The following is a 14,212-nucleotide window of genomic DNA, read 5'->3' as shown; positions in this document are numbered from 1 at the left end:
CGTCCTAGCAGAATATTATAAGATGTGTTGGCATGCACCACTACGTACTTGACTGGGATATCGCGGTGATCAGCTTCATCAAATCCGAACCGTGTGGACAGCTTGATATACCCCTTCGTCTTCACTCGCTCACCAGAGAACCCCACCAGTGGCTCGTTGTAGGGGACCAATTCGGATTCTGGAATACCCAACTGTTTGAACGTGTTCCAGTACAAGATATCTGCCGAGCTTCCCTGATCTACCAACGTTTTACGCACAATGCAGTTATGGATTTCTACACTGATTACCATTGGGTCGTCTTGCTCCGGATCAATGCCTTTGAAATCGGCTTCGGTAAAGGTGATAGTAGGTAATTGCCGACGGACTGTTTCAACGGCGTGAACATGCCGAACGGCCCGTAGATGCCTCCGTTGCGATGAGGAAGATGAGCCACCACCAGCAAATCCACCTGCTATGGTATTGATGACTCGCCGAGGCTGTGACGAGGGTTCGACATCTCGTCTTTCTCTGGACCGGCTCCGTTCTCTATACTGACGTGGTTCCATTCTCCTTTGCTCAGGGTCATGCCGTCTTGACCGGTCGGCGTGCCGAGTTGTGTGCGGTCGGTCGATGAAACCCTGTAGCTGGCCTTGTTTGATTAGGTCTTCGATCTTGTCTTTTAAAGCCGCGCATTCTTCTGTCGAATGCCCCCGATTGCGGTGGTAGCGGCAAGATTTTGTTGTGTCGGCCCTGGGGGGGGTAGAAGCTCGTTTTGGAACGGCCAACACGTCCGAGGCCAGCGCTTGCTCGAGTATGGCTGCTCTGTTAGTGTTAAGTGGTGTGTACTGGGAATACCTTGGGCCACGAGGGGGTCTCTCCCGAGGTACCAATTCTTTCGGGCGACCTCGGAAATTATTCTCGACTGGCCTTTCAGGCTTTGCCGCTACTTCTGCTCTAGCTTGGTTGCGGAACTCAGCTAGCTCCTCCATTTGCATATACTTATCGGCTCGTCGCCGAAGGTCATCCATGTCGGATGGTGGCTTCTTGCAAATACTGTTGGCGAAGGGACCTGGCTTCAAGGCGGTAGTCAGATGATGCAGGGCGACGGCCGGGTTTAGGTCTCGGATTTCCAATGCCGCCTTGTTGAATCGGCTCATGAATGTCCGAAGGGATTCCTTTTTCTCCTGACGAATGCTTACCAGAGCCAACGAGGTCAGTTGGTGAGGCCTACTGGTAGCAAACTGAATTGTGAATTGGGAGGCCAATGTACTAAACGAATCAATTGAGTTGGCCGGAAGCCGAGTGAACCAACTCAGAGCTCGTCCTTTTAGCGATGTTGGGAAAATTCGACATAAGGCGGCATCATCGGTTGTGCTTAAAGTGACTTGAGTCAAGAACACATCTACGTGTTCATCGGGATCAGTGGTCCCATCGTACTTGTCGAGAGGCAACGACTTCCAATGATCAAGAAGCGCGGTCTGCATGATATTTGATGTAAAGGGATGCCGATGTGCTCCGGCCGGCATCGGCAGTATCGGCCTACTAGCTGAAGCATGAGCGGCTGGGGTGGCAATAGAGGTGTGGTTGGCAGGGGTGTGGTGTCCGTGTGAATGAAACGACCCCTGAGTATGGGTCGTCTCGGATGGTTTCCATGTGGGATCTCGGTATTGGTTTTTCAGGGCAGCATTCTCTTCTCTCAATGCAGCCATTTCGGCGGCATCTCTCTCTCGCTGCTGTTTCATGGCAATCATTTCCTCTTTCATTTGTCGTACCACATCGGTCAAGTTTGTCTCCTCTACCGTTTCGGCCCCGGACTGATGTTCCTCCTCGGACTGGTGTTCAGCGTTAGTCTTCCTTGTCTTCACCATGACGTCGAAACAGTGCTGGATACGTCTTTCTCGAGAGCTATCGGTTCGGCCCCACGGTGGGCGCCAAAATGTACCTGCCTGAGGGTACACTCGTAATCTTCAGGGGAATATGAGGACCGAACAAGAGCTTTAGGTGGATTCTTCGGAGGGGGAGGTACCTGCAAAAGATACTCCGATGCTTAAGTCAGTGTGGGCACGATTTTCTAGGGTAATGAATGAACAGTGACATACCTTGTTACGTGTGACCTATTTATAGCATCTGACATGGGCCTGAGCGTGATGGGCCCTCTCAGATATTTACCAAATTAGGTAATACGGTACTAATTGGTCGTTTAGGCTTTAATCATGTACTTACCTTTCTTGATTGTGATTACTTGTTATGACTTGCTTAACCCTTCGGCAAGAGGCCGAGCCGGCTAATCAATACTAGTCGGAACGGCAAATGGCCGAACCGTCTAGTCCGTATACGGCAGCCTGTATACTTCCGGTATGTTCTATGTCGGAACGGTACCTGACCGAGCCGACTCGATGAATGATGATGGTCCATATTTGCATTAACCAGACTGATGTCGGTTCTCGGCCTCATGCCGAGCCGACGTTGATGGTGATGCTTGTACGTGGCTATGCATGGGTGTCTGACGAAATGGCACGTGTTGGCCCACGTGACCGATACGGTCTCTCCGGTACAGGTACTAAAAGATTCATACTGAACTTTGACAGAAACTTCTCTTAAAATAATATGTTGATCTAATTGTCACTAGAATCACAAAAGACTATTCAAGCTTATTCTTTTGTATTGATAAGCTCCAATTGTATTCTATGAAATATAAAAATAGAGATTTTTTTCTTCTTCATATATTTATATTTATCATCTCAAAGCCATTCTTTTTTAGAATTTTCGCAATTTCATAGATTATACTTATTTGAATAAACGATTCACACTTGTTAATAGGTAAAGTTGAATAAACATATATTGAGTTGGTTTATAAATTTGAACCTTGTCCAAAAACAAAATGTTTGTATAAAAATATATAAATAAACTAGCTTTCCCTTGTGTTTCTAAAGATAGATTTTTTTTTAATAAAAACTATGATATTGATACGATTTTTTAATTTTTATATATTTGATTTTAATAACCATAAGAAAAAGAGATTTATCTTCTTTATTATCAATTAGCTCAATGTTTTATTTAAAGAAAAACAACTTAAGAATCTAAATGGATGAAATCATGAAGGAAGGAGGAAGCTATGAGTCTATGACTGCCTTGACCAAATGTACATACAGGGGTCCAATAGAAATAGAAATGAAAGAAAAGGGGAAAACGAAAGAAAATCCAAACGACAAAAATTGGTCCTCCAAATGCATATATAACTCAAACACTTATGTAATTTATGTAATGCACTAATACTTTTCTTCGAAGCGAGTTTCCCCCCCTCTCTGACTCGGTCCCACTCACTCACTCACTCACTCGCTCCATGACTCGGCGCGCGCGATCGTCGTCTTCTTCTTCCTCAACCAAGAAATTCCAAGTTTTCGAGTTCAATGCTGAAGAAGAGAACGTCGAGAAGGCTTCTCAGAGGATTCTCAACAAGTTCGCAAACCCTAGCAGGTCTCGCGCTTCCCCCCTCACCAAATACAACTTTCTCCAAGCATGTAAATCACTCCACTCTTTCAATTTCTCTCTCTTCCATTTCTTCGCCATTCATCATTATCCCTTTCTGCAGTTTCGTGCGGTTCCAAACCTCCGTCCGTTCACGTTCCCGCCGATCCTATTGACCTCGATGCCGAACAAGGTATGATCATCCATGCACCAACTGTTTCACCCTTACTCGTTCGCCTGATTATGGTTTATGTACTTTTTCTAATGTTTCGTTTGAATCAGAATCGGAATCAGTAGAAGAGACGAAGTGCTCGCCGGAGGAAGTTTCCGACAAACCGTTAGAGGCTGTTCACGAAGACGACGACGACGACGGCGGTGACGGTCGTACTGATGTTGATAATGACGGAAAATGTGATGATCAGTGTTCTGTGGACATGCCGCTACAACACTCCGCTGATAACGAGATTTCTTGCAATACTGATCTCGTGGAAAGCGATTTTGACTTGAAAGTAATTAATCATCGTTGTTTCCATTATTATTTTTTTTCGTTTGCATGTTATGCTTTTTCTTGCGAGAATGTTTTGGATATTTCCGGTGACCGATAATTTAATTTTGTTTCAGAATCAATCGTTTGATGTGGCTTCTGAGGACGACGATAGTAGTCAAACGAGCTCTTCTTCAACTTCAACGTCAACTTCGAATCTGTCGGATTATGAAGGTATTTTTTGCCCCCTGCTTTAAGAATTTGTAAGTGATATTTGAGGTGTTTTTGTTTTGCTAATCATACGTCTCGTATTTTGTACTGGTTTTTCCTTTACTAATTTTCGGTTATGTTTCTTGTTACTTCAGTTAGCTTCGGAGACCGGCTAGTGGATCATGATTCTGCTGCATTTGAAATTGTAAGTGTACTATTCATGTTTTTTGTAATTATTTGCTTGCGTTATCTGATTGTTGTAATCTGAGGAGATTACATATCAAAATTTTGGTTTTATTATGGAAAAATTGAAATTTGGTTTACGTTTTCTATTTCTTGTTTTAGGAGGAAAGAAATCAGGTTATGACATGTTAGGAAATAGTGTCATGACAATGGAAGTAGGAGAGACCGAAAAAAAAGAGAGAGATGGAAATTGTGTAGTTGGAAATATATGTAGGGGTCCGTCAAGCGAGAACACTCTTATTGTGAGAATTGGGAACTTAAATCTAGGTTATAAAACTACACATAAATGGTTAAGATTAAAAGGTAATTAGTTATGACCACTTAAAAACACGTGTATTTTTCTTTTAATTTTGACTATTCAAATATGATATAATAATCAATATTTGTAGGTTTCATTGCTCACAATAGGAAAATTTCTCATTTAAAACTGACTTGATATCGATTACTTGTTGATGTTGAAATATAATTGTAATTATTCACCCGAAAATTTATCATATGATAATTTTGAAGTTGGAAGAAGTGTATGTAGACAATAATATATAATTAAATGACGTAAAGGCAGGTGTAGTATTGAGATTTCTTATAAAAGAATGTTGTTATATAAAATTTAATTCTTTATTTCCATTCTATAGAGTGGAAATTCTATTATGCACTTGATTTGGTTTTTTATACTCGTTATATTTCTACTTGTGAAGATAAACTTTTTTAACAATTATTTTGAAAACTAAAATCTTTTATTTTTTTTCACCATTTTGATGCTCTGCATTATTTGGTGGGCTTATGTGATCTGATATCTTCAACTCTCGGTCTTAAGAGACAGTTTCAAAAACCTTGATTATTATTGCACATGTAAATTGTAGTTCTTTCATTTGAATTATTTTTTATCAAATAATATTTGCTTTAAAGTGAAATATTTTAATTTATGTATGGATTTCTTATTTCTTATTTTTTAACGTTGTTTGGATATTTCCGGTAAACCAAACTGGTTTCTTCATATGTGCAGAATGGCATAGAAAAGGTGGTTGATGTCATTCCTGATTTTATTCAGTATGACGATTTATATTCCACTAGGTCCCGGGTAACATTCTCATGCAGCTCCCTAAAACTTGAAGGCTCAACAATCAATGGAACTGGGCAAACTTTTAAAATTGAGTGGGCAGCTGAAGATATTATAAAAATTGAGTCATGTTGGTTTGGAAATGTAAGCTGATTTTATTTTTACTATTGTTTTTATTTTTATTATTAATCCCTTATCTCTAATAAATAAATTTGATTGTCTTCTGTCTGCAGATTGAAACAGCCTTGATCAACCTTCTACTTAAATCAAAAGATTATACAGAAGTTGGAAATATAAATCAAAATCCAGGTGCGACTACTTTTGAAAATTATGTAATTGATCTTTTTAATGTGCATCAATACAGAGTATATATGTTCTGTCCTAATGATTTCAATTTGAAAATTTTAATTAATTGCAATTGTTATGAGTATATGGCTAGTGTTATCAGTATAGTACTATTGGCAATAAGATACGTACAATTCAATATGATTTGAGCAGCTGACGATATGAATTGGTTGGCGAACCCTTTTGGTGCTTTAATCATACCATGAATCACATGAATTGGACTAGAATCACACGAATAATGACCTGGGGAAGAATCACATGATTCTTATGGCCCAGGAGCCACTGCACCCAACAAGGGCTGTTGCAGTGCTGTTCATCCAAAATGGCACTGCATTTCTAACTTCTGTTATGTTCATGGCTGTGCTTGAATCTAGTGGGTCTCAGGAGATGACCTGTTTCTCAACCCTTACCATAAAGTCAGTGTGGACTGCATCTAACCCTAAAGTTGATCCCCTAAAGTCACCAGTCATTTAGTGTCTTAGATGTAACACAAAGACCGCGTTTTAACCGTCAATTTTAATTTTTGACAATTGATGTGATATTTATGTTTTTGTCTGGTATCGAATAAAAAATATTCTAACACGGTTACCAAAAAATAATTTATTTAATTGATGTGACTATTGTTTATATTAAATTTAATAGCTGAATATTTTTTTAATAAATTTTAATATTTAGTAATTTTAATGATGGAATATTTATTATAAATTTGAATACTATATCCTGTCCTTACATACCATCCTTTGTTTCTTATAAAAAGGACCGGAGGAGTATTATTTATTATAACAAATTTTATCAGAGTTCATGCATCTCATGCTCCTAGAGTTATTTTTTTTAGTTATTGATCATGCTTATGTTATAATGTCTTTGTTAGTTGCATATGCTAAGTTTTGTTATTGATCATGAATCTTACAAACTCATGATACAGTTCCGTTCATGATTCGGAAAATGGCCTTCTGAATTACAATTTGAATCCCAATTTTACTACCTCGTATGGAATTCTTTTAGATGGACACCATGCTATTTGCTGGCTATAATTGTCTTTCTGTTTTTATTGTTGGGGGGGTTTGATCATGTTATTATTTAGACAGCTGTACCTCATGTAAAACCTATCAATAATTTGCTTCACAATTTGTGCAGGCTTTAAGCTGTTAAAATTTGCAGTGTATGATTCATGTTGGTTTAAGGCAGAAGAGGCAATCAAACTATTGAACATGCGATACGCAGATATATGGAGCACATTTTTTGAGTAAGAATGTTATTTGTAATTCTATGGAGTGTAAAATTTATTTTGTAATTGCGATGATGTCTACTTTCAAAACCCAACTTATATATTATTTAGAGAAGAGCTAGGCTGAAGGTGTATCTATATAATTTTGTGCTCCCTCTGCCTTAAATTAATATAATTTATAATTCAACAGGATGATCGTTTTGAACTTAGATTTCATACATGTCTATATCAATTGGTATTATGGTTTTAGTATGTCATCCTATTTAGTTTTTAACGTTCTGTCATGGCGTGAGATAGATTTCATTTAAGATTAGTTTTCAGTTTTTTTTTTTTTGTGAAATATTGTCATCATTTTGTCTTTAATATTCTGGTGCTTTAATACTTTAGTTGAATATTTTGAATAATGCTGCAGAGTCCATTACTATCAGCTGATATTTGTCTATATATGTAAACAAGTGAAGTGACATTACAAAGAGAGAAAAAGAAAGTGCATAACAGTACTCCATCTCTTAGGTTATATAGATACATGGAGTATATAAAAGAAAAACAGCTTTATGACAGACAATGAAGTGCAACACAACACCTTTTCAATATTATAAGGTGTTAATTGGTATTACATATTATTTCCCCCGTGCAGCATTGATGCAGATGACAATGGAAATAGTTCTTCATTGGGGCAAGGCCGCTTTTTCTCTCAGAAGCGCTATTTTCCTAAGTGAGTCCAACACTTTTACTTCTGTTGGAGTCTTTTGAAATATGGTCTATGTGACATTGAGTGTCATATCTGAATAAATTCTGGAATCCTCACTATGTTATTTGCTTTGATGGTTATGAGCCAGAATTTCTTGAGTCCCCTAGTTATTGAAAGCATTATTGTTTGTTTTGCTTCTTTACTATTTTTTTTTGTACTTTTAGGGTTATAGATTATGGATGAAAAACATGTGAGACTGGACCTAATTGCTTATGCTTTTGTTAGTTGGTTCTTGACATTAGCATTTGATCCCAATTATATTAAATTTTGCCTTGATCATGATCACAATTATATTAAATTTCAGGACAAGGTGGCTTGCACTATTGATCTACACTTAGTTAATTTTTTTTAGGTGTTTAACTTGCAGAAATAAAAAATCATTCATGAGCTTGCATTTAAAAGCTTGAACTTTTGTGATGTTTTATTCTTGAGTAACTAGTCATTGCAACTTTAGGTTGTGTCCCTACTCCTTAGCATGTTTTTGCATGCCACTCCATGAAGCTTGGTTCTGATGGTTAAACTCTTTTGACATTTATGCATTTATTTAGCTAATCTGCTTTTGGTATTAGAAAATCTCTATCAGAGTAGTATGATAATTATTGATGATAAATTATTTGTGAAAGTAATATTGTATTCTGCAGTTTTGATGATGCATTTGATGAGGTTATTTATCCAAAGGGGGAGCCTGATGCTGTTTCTATAAGTAAGAGAGATATTGAGCTTTTACAGCCACAGACATTCATCAATGATACTATCATTGACTTTTATATCAAGTAAGCATGGTAGCAGAAATTCTAACCTTTTATTGGATTTTCAAGGATGTTTCCTATAATTAACTTATATGTTACTCAACTTCATCCTTTAGCTTGATTGAAATTAATTTGAACATCTTGTTATAAAATTCCCCTTTGTTTGTCAACTTCTTTAGAGAACTTATGGAAAAAAAATTATTATTCCCCCCAAAATCGATCTATTTCAAACATGCATTTGTTTTCTTTTTAAAATAGAATAATTCTTTGAAGTTTTATGTCTTTCTTTGAGGCTGCATATGAACTGACATTTGCTATATATGGTGTATCTATAGGTATTTGAAAAATAAACTCCCAGCTGATGAACAGGACAGGTTTCACTTTTTCAATAGTTTCTTCTTTTGTAAGCTTGCTGATTTAGACAAAGATCTATCAAGTGCTTGTGATGGTAGAGCAGCATTTCAACGTGTACGCAAATGGACAAGGAAAGTGAACCTTTTTGAAAAAGATTATATCTTGATTCCCATAAACTACAGGTAAGAATGCAAGACAATATCTTGCTTGCTCATATGGATTTTGTTGCATCTCAATAATTATTAATCTGTCTTGATGACAGTTTTCACTGGAGCTTGATTGTCATTTGTCATCCTGGTGAAGTGGCATTCTTCAAAGGCAAGATATCTTTCCTTAGACTTGTTATTCTATTGGTTATTTAGACATTCTCCAATTTATTTGATTGTCTTGTAGATGAAGAAATTAAGGAATCTTCCAAAGTACCTTGCATCTTGCACATGGATTCCCTAAAAGGAAGTCATAAAGGTCTCAAGAATCTTTTCCAAAGGTAGCCTACTGATAGCTGAAATTGACATATATGTCTCCTATTTTCTAGTTTATGATGATTTGGAGGTCCATTAATATTAGCCTTTATTCAGAATTTCATTCCATACTTAGATGACCAGAAGTTTTAGCTTCTGTATAAAGCTGCTTGAATACATATTTTGTGTATAGATTTGTGGAATTGGCTCCACATATATAATTGGTGTGCAATAGATTCTTGTTTCTCCTGGAAACCAAACCGATGTAGAATATTTTCTGTGTGCCTCATACTCTGGTATCAGATGGTGGAAGCTATTTTTATCATTTTAATGCATTAAAATTTCAAGACAAGCCAGGATAGGATATATTTATGGGATGTGTAAATAAATTGCATCAATTGACAATAAAAATTTGTGAAAGACTTCTAGGAATGCAAATATCCCGACATCAGTCTAGAGGAGCTTGTTGATTCTCTCTGGCCTGGGCATTCTTGAGAATCTTTACACAGTGTTAGTTTACTTTTCCATGATCCAAACTTGATTTCTATCTTCATTCCCACATTTTTCATTCTTTTTTTGGGGGGAGGTGGGGATGTTCAATTCCCATGACATGCAAATATATTTTGAACTTGTGAAATGTCTGAAGTACAACTACCCTTATATTCTCATGTTATCAAATAATCATCTCCATTTTATTGCTGGTGGTGACCACCAGCCACTGTCCATTGTCACCAGTTGCCTAAATCCAACTACCATACACCACTATTGGTGATTGACTGATTGATAAATGATAATGATTGGCAACTTCAGCTACCATCACAATCACCAGAATTTAACTACTGTTATTGGTCACCAATCTACCCTTGGTAGCTAGCAAATTTCAGCCAGCCCCCACACCAACAACATAATAGTCATTACTGTTACTGATTTTTAAACCACATGTGACATTAGAGTCCTTATCAAACAACTAATAACCACGAGCCATCAAGGTGTTGACCATTGAAGTTTCATTATAGGTGCCAAACAGCTTAAAACTTGCATTGATATTTTGTCGGATGTAGAACCTTTGGGCTTAAATGGTTTCACATGGCTTTATTGGCATCGAGTTATTCACTTCAGAATTTTGATAGCCACTAGACACAATGGTGTTAACAAGATTTGGTAGAAATGGAACTCTATTTAATCAAGTTAAAACTTAAAAGTAGAGTCCATCTGTTTTCTGTCATTGTACACAATCTGACAGTGCTTTCTTTTATATCTTTCGAACTGGCAGCTACCTATGTGAAGAATGGAAAGAGAGGCACAGTAATGTGGTGGATGATGTTTCTTCTAAATTTTTACATATGCGATTCATCTCAGTTGAGGTAGAGTGTCTCTTATGAATATAAGGAATTCATTGCAAGTTTTTATTGACTTCTGTTTTTTCTTTATTATTTTTTTCAGTTGCCTCAGCAGGAAAATTTATATGATTGTGGCCTCTTTTTGCTCCACTATGTGGAACGATTTCTGGAAGGAACTCCAATCAACTTTAACCCTTTTGTGATTACAAAGTTCTCCAACTTTGTGAGTGACTTCCATTTGCATTAAAACTTTAAACATGATATATAGTTTCATTTTTGCATTTCTAGTGATATAATGTTTGATTTTTAACATCATTTCAAATTTCGCTCAAGTAGCACCACCATTAGTTGTATCTTGCGTTCATGATTATGCAATCTGATGATGCTCTGTCTGATTCCATCAATTCCTATGTTACAAGAATATTTTAGGAAAAATATGACAACATGCATGCTGCTATGGCCATCGGCCTTTTTCTGAAATTAGGAAGAGATTAGAGAACTTCAACTGGGGATTATATGAGATAAACAAATGAAGTCAGATTATTTCCTGCAGTTAGTTCAACCTAAGCAGTAAGTGTCTGAAGATGACTCGTCACAGTGCTGGTGTAAAATTAGTTTATTTTGAGAAATCTTGAGCCATTGATAACTTGTATTGTAGACATGACATATGTAATGGTTACTTGACACATAATTTTGTTCATAACATGTACAAATGGTGCTTGTATTTTTTTCTTACATTCTTCTTTTTACCCCCCCCCCCCCTCCTCTCCCCCTGAAGATTGTTAAATTTTTATGTCTGAAGTGTTCTATGCACTATTTTTTTTTCTTTACATGAGCTTATCAAGTTCTGATTGTATTCTGTGCTTGTCAGACGTGTGTTTGGTTGCTTGTGTTATCTAGGTCAATAGTTTTTCTTAATTACTGCCATTTTTACCTGCATCTGTTTTAACTGGCACCTGCATTTAAAGAAGCATCTTGTCAATGGTCTGTAATCTGTACGAGATCCAACATGTTTCATTTGTTTATTTTATACAGTTGATTCAGTTAAACTTTTCATTTTCAGTTGAGCAGTAATTGGTTCCCTCCGCCAGAGGCTTCACTAAAACGATCTCATATACAGAACCTAATTTATGATATATTTGAAAATAATTCTTTGCAAGCACCTCCTACTGATTGCCTTGACAAAGGTCTTCCCTCTGAAGACCCTTCCATTATTGTTAAGCCCAAAGTGGAAGAAGATTCCGTCGGGGGTTACTGTCATCCAGCCTCGTGTCTTGGTAAAAATCCTTCAGATTCCACTACTGAACTGGAGACTACTAATATTCAGTATCCAGCTGCTTCACCCATAAAGGTTGCATCATGTTTGAGAGAACCTGGACTTGTTTTCAAGCACTTGCAAGTTGTAACTTCACATTCTGATTGTCGGATGTCAGCATGTGATCAGAGAGGTTTCATGTCACCATTAGAGGTAAATGAATTTCAATCATTGGATTGATTACTGTGATTACTTCATAGCTATTTATCTACAACTTGTTCAAAGTCTGCTAGTATGTTTTTTACTCGATGTTAGCCTGCCTTGAATGACAACCTGGGTCTGCACAATTTGGATCCTTTTAACTTTTTATCTGGAATTGTTATAACTTATAATATATATGTACATGTTTATTAGAATAAGCTTTGACTACTGTTTTGGGTGTCTGAGTTATGCTGAAAGCATTTCTACAGCAGATGGAATTATCTAAAAGGAATGATGTTTAGACAAACTTGGACAACCTGCGAACAGCTCACCTCAGAACTCAGAAATCATATATAACAAATTCACAAAAGTACAGTATGAATGAAATGTGTGGATAAATTCATTAGTTTGACATTTAGAATAAAAAGCCTGTGAATATTTCAGACTAGAATGTGAAGTCTACAGTCCTATCATGAGTTTATGAATACTAGTTGTCAATAGCCTTGATCGTGATACCCAGCTATTCATCTGCCTAGAGTGGTTAAATTGACACAGAAAAACAAAGCATTTTGTAGTGATATGCCTTTTGTATAAAATTGTTTCGAGACCAACTGAAGAATTGAACTTTCTTGCTCTAATACAGGAAATTGACGAGTCTGGTGAGAAAACTGCTGTATCATTAGAGAGAGAAAATTCCCAAGTTGGTATATCGGCATATGATTTCCCATCCACATCATACGTCGGCAAAGATCATGGAGCATCAGAAACATCACATCGTGTATTCTCTGTAAATTTTGTGGAAGCTGTTGAGAGCCATTCTTATCCAAGAACATCTACTCATGAAGACCATCCTCTAAAGAAACTCAAGGAGTCCAACATTTCAGACAAGACAGTACTCGAGTATTTTTCGACATCTGGTGAGGGGCTTGCAAACTTAGTTGTTCCGGACTCTCCAGGGGCAAGTGCCGGGCATGATGCTGATGTGAGTGTTAAGTCTCGTTCCTCATTCCGGGATAATATGGATTCAGTAACCCGTCAAATATTTGATTTGGATCAGAAAATGAGTCTTGAAGATGATACTTTATTTACCAACGAAGAGCCACTAGCATATGAATCTGATGAACCAGATACCAAAAAGCCAAAGCTTGTGAATGCAGGTGGTCCAAGTCGCAGATTCACAAGAAGCATTTTAAAAGAAGCATGTGTAATGTTTTCTGAATAGTGTTAGTAGCAGCAGGATGGTTATAGGCAAAATTAAATGTTAATATTTGAATGTATTAACCGCAAACCTAAGACGTAAAAGAGAAATAGATAAAAAAAAAAAAAGATTTTGGTCTTATCAACATGTGACCCCTAAATGGTGAAGCAATCTGCGTTACCCCCGCCTCACCACTGCAGGATTAGTATAAAACTGTTAATACCTTTTTTTGTCATCATTTTAGCGGGGCTGTTTTAATTTAGACAAAGTAACTCAATATTTCGTTGCGTAAATGAATCTGGTATTCTAAATGTGCAAGTAGCATTTAGCCATTTCAAGTTTATCATCGCGTTCAGTAATCAAATTTAATGTTTGGAATGTCGACTTTCCTCAAAATGGACGGACCATTCTAACGGATGATTAGAGTCTAATATTTACTGAACAATATTATGCTTAGGACATTGATGAATTATCTAGTTAGATTCTGTGTGAATTCATCTGCATTTTAATTTTCACGAGCAATCACTGTAATTTTTATTGTTCGTAATCTAATAACTGTGTCCTAATTTTAGTATTTAGGTTCAGTAAAATCAATCTTGTTAAAAATGATTTTGAACTGATTTTGGAGAATTGATTTTTATAGAGAAACTAATAAGGGCTTGAGTAATTTATATAATTGTTATCTGTTAAGATAAATACTTACATCTAATTCAATATATATACTATCAGATTCCTATGAAACCTTTCTAATTAGACTATTGTTCGTGGAATTGAATCCCAAAGTTTTGTTAGGTAGCGGTGTGTCTTGCCATGCAGACACTTACCAACACTTGAGTAAATCTATATATTTGCGAGAAACTTTAAATAAATAGATCCATAATATTTGAGA

General features: G+C 36.8%; 1 protein-coding gene across 2 annotated transcripts; it reads left to right on the top strand.

Annotated features, from left to right (window-relative positions):
• Positions 1-3,153: 3,153 nt before the first annotated feature.
• LOC109803618 (putative ubiquitin-like-specific protease 2A) lies at positions 3,154-13,558 on the top strand. 2 transcript variants are annotated; one of them, XM_083067486.1, is made up of 17 exons: positions 3,154-3,500; positions 3,572-3,640; positions 3,730-3,956; positions 4,069-4,165; positions 4,297-4,346; positions 5,388-5,585; positions 5,675-5,750; positions 6,924-7,032; positions 7,652-7,729; positions 8,407-8,538; positions 8,850-9,050; positions 9,131-9,186; positions 9,262-9,355; positions 10,603-10,693; positions 10,773-10,892; positions 11,733-12,137; positions 12,769-13,558. In XM_083067486.1, the coding sequence occupies exons 1-17, from the start codon at positions 3,323-3,325 to the stop codon at positions 13,345-13,347; spliced, it is 2,760 nt and encodes a 919-aa protein (XP_082923612.1). In that variant the 5' UTR covers positions 3,154-3,322; the 3' UTR covers positions 13,348-13,558. The 2 variants fall into 2 exon arrangements, with proteins under 2 accessions (XP_082923612.1, XP_082923614.1); XM_083067488.1 differs by having other exon boundaries at positions 3,157-3,456.
• The last annotated feature ends 654 nt before the right edge of the window (positions 13,559-14,212 follow it).

This window comes from Cajanus cajan, chromosome 1 (assembly GCF_000230855.2).
Source record: "Cajanus cajan strain Asha chromosome 1, NIPB_CcT2T_4, whole genome shotgun sequence".
Taxonomy (NCBI): domain Eukaryota; kingdom Viridiplantae; phylum Streptophyta; class Magnoliopsida; order Fabales; family Fabaceae; genus Cajanus; species Cajanus cajan.
Note: the sequence above shows the minus strand (reverse complement) of the source record. Positions and strands in the feature narration are given on the sequence as shown.